The sequence below is a fragment of the Cyprinodon variegatus genome, unplaced genomic scaffold, assembly GCF_000732505.1.
Source record: "Cyprinodon variegatus isolate N-32 unplaced genomic scaffold, C_variegatus-1.0 Scaffold406, whole genome shotgun sequence".
Classification (NCBI taxonomy): Eukaryota; Metazoa; Chordata; class Actinopteri; order Cyprinodontiformes; family Cyprinodontidae; genus Cyprinodon; species Cyprinodon variegatus.
The window spans coordinates 176,592-178,377 of record NW_015150859.1 but is presented as its reverse complement, the minus strand read 5'-3'; the positions used below and the strand labels follow the sequence as shown (position 1 = coordinate 178,377).

The window sequence follows — 1,786 nt, the reverse complement described above, 5'->3', positions numbered from 1 at the left end:
CACAGGTATCCTCAGCAGCCCTGAGGCAATGTTTACCTGGACCAAAGGCCTTTATTATGACTTTCATTTGCATTATGCCACGCCATAAAGAAAAGAGATAAATTTGTTTACATGGAAACACCAAAGTCCTCTGGGAAATTAGGGGATTATTCCCGCAGAGAGGCTTTAAATGAACTAAACACATAAATGACTTTATGTGTTTAGTTCCAGGCTGCAAAAAAATGCCACTGGGATGTAGAATTACAGATTATATGTGATATGATCACTGAAAAAAAAAAAATATAGTAGCGTAAGTTTTAGGGAAGCTGCCTCTGATGGAACCATTAGACGTCTGTAATGATGTGTTTTAAACATAGGAGACCAAAGAAGAAATGTTTGATCATTTAACACGGCTCCATGTTAGGAGGAAACATTAGTTTTAATGAAATAAACCCTCACCTGCCGTCTGCTGCAGCTCCAGCAGGGCTTTGATGGTTGAGGTGGCGGATTGGGAATCTGAACCGGACGCCTCTGGGTTGATAATGGCAGGAAAAGACTCCATAGCTACTTCCTGCTCGGTCCAATCCTGCTCTCTGGAGGACACCATGTGCACTACAGGCTGCGGATCTGAGGAATGTCGCATTAATCAGCGTTTGGGGAAACCCCAAAGGACAATGGGTTTAAAAATCAAAGCCTGGGTGGGGGACGTTTGTAAAGTAAGGGAATAAACCGTACCTTGAGCGCTGCTCTGGGAGGCATCGCTGCTAACGCTGGGGGCCTCCCCCAGACTCCCGGTGTCCTCCTTCCCGGAGCTGTCGTGGACCGAGGTCTGAGCCTGACTGACCTCTGCAGCTCGGGTCACCTGCTGCAGCGTCTCAGTGACCAGCTGCCGGGTCTGTTCACTGACCACCGCCGTCTGAAACACTGGCTTCGGCTTAATGAGGACCTGGAAGGAAAGAAAGCATTCAGCAGAGCTCCTCACAGAGAACCAACAACCAACTGAGAACAGATGGACCAATCAGTTGTTCCTTACTTGGTTCTCATCGTGCCAAATAGGAAAAAACAAAAATTATTTTCCTGTTTTCATTATTTACTGAGTCTATAGAAATCTCAACCAGCAAATGGTATACACTTCATGCTTTTTGCTTTAAAAATAATCTTATATTATAATGAAAATGCGCCTGATTCCTCTCTTCATTTTGTCCAACATTTTAAACCAGTAGCTCTATGAAGGAACCTGCTGCACATTGTTTTAGTCTTTAGTTCTGAAATTACCAAATCATACATTAAAGAGAAAACTGGAAAAGCCTCATTAGTTTGCTTCAGATTAAAACCTGTTTTAGTTAGGGAATAAATAAATAAAAAATATATATATTTTTAACATTAGCAGTATTTGACCCCAAAACCAGTTTAGAAGTATGTTCTATATATCCAATATCCAATCCACTAAATGTCAAGAGCAAAAGGCATGTTAAAAAGTCCCACAGCATAATGCTGCCTACTCCGTGCTTGACAGTTGTAATAGTGTGCTGTGGTCAGAAAGCCTTCCCTTTGCTCCTTCTAACATCGTTCTTCCCATCATATCAACCTCTGGTGTTTCCATACGGACAGATGAGAATAACTGCGCTCTCTTTCATGCTTGTCGCTCTCTTAGCTAATGGAGATGTAAAGCTGGGTTCCCTGTGGACAGAGACACCAGATCATGGTAGGTTTAAACCTTCTGATCATTCTAAACCAAGGAACCTCAAGGCCAAGGACCCCCAAACTGATGCGAGATGGAGCGGGGACCCCCTGATTATATATATTG

General features: G+C 43.1%; 1 protein-coding gene across 1 annotated transcript in view; it reads right to left on the bottom strand.

The window, feature by feature from the left end:
* The window catches only part of LOC107093064 (protein EMSY-like), a 38,643-nt gene that overhangs the window by 11,612 nt on the left and 25,245 nt on the right, over positions 1–1,786 (bottom strand). Inside the window, exons 10-11 of the mRNA XM_015387883.1 lie at positions 715–925; positions 439–606 (exon numbers count right to left, since the gene is read on the bottom strand). Coding sequence (XP_015243369.1) covers positions 439–606; positions 715–925 — 379 coding nt within the window. The remainder of the gene's footprint in view (positions 1–438; positions 607–714; positions 926–1,786) is intronic.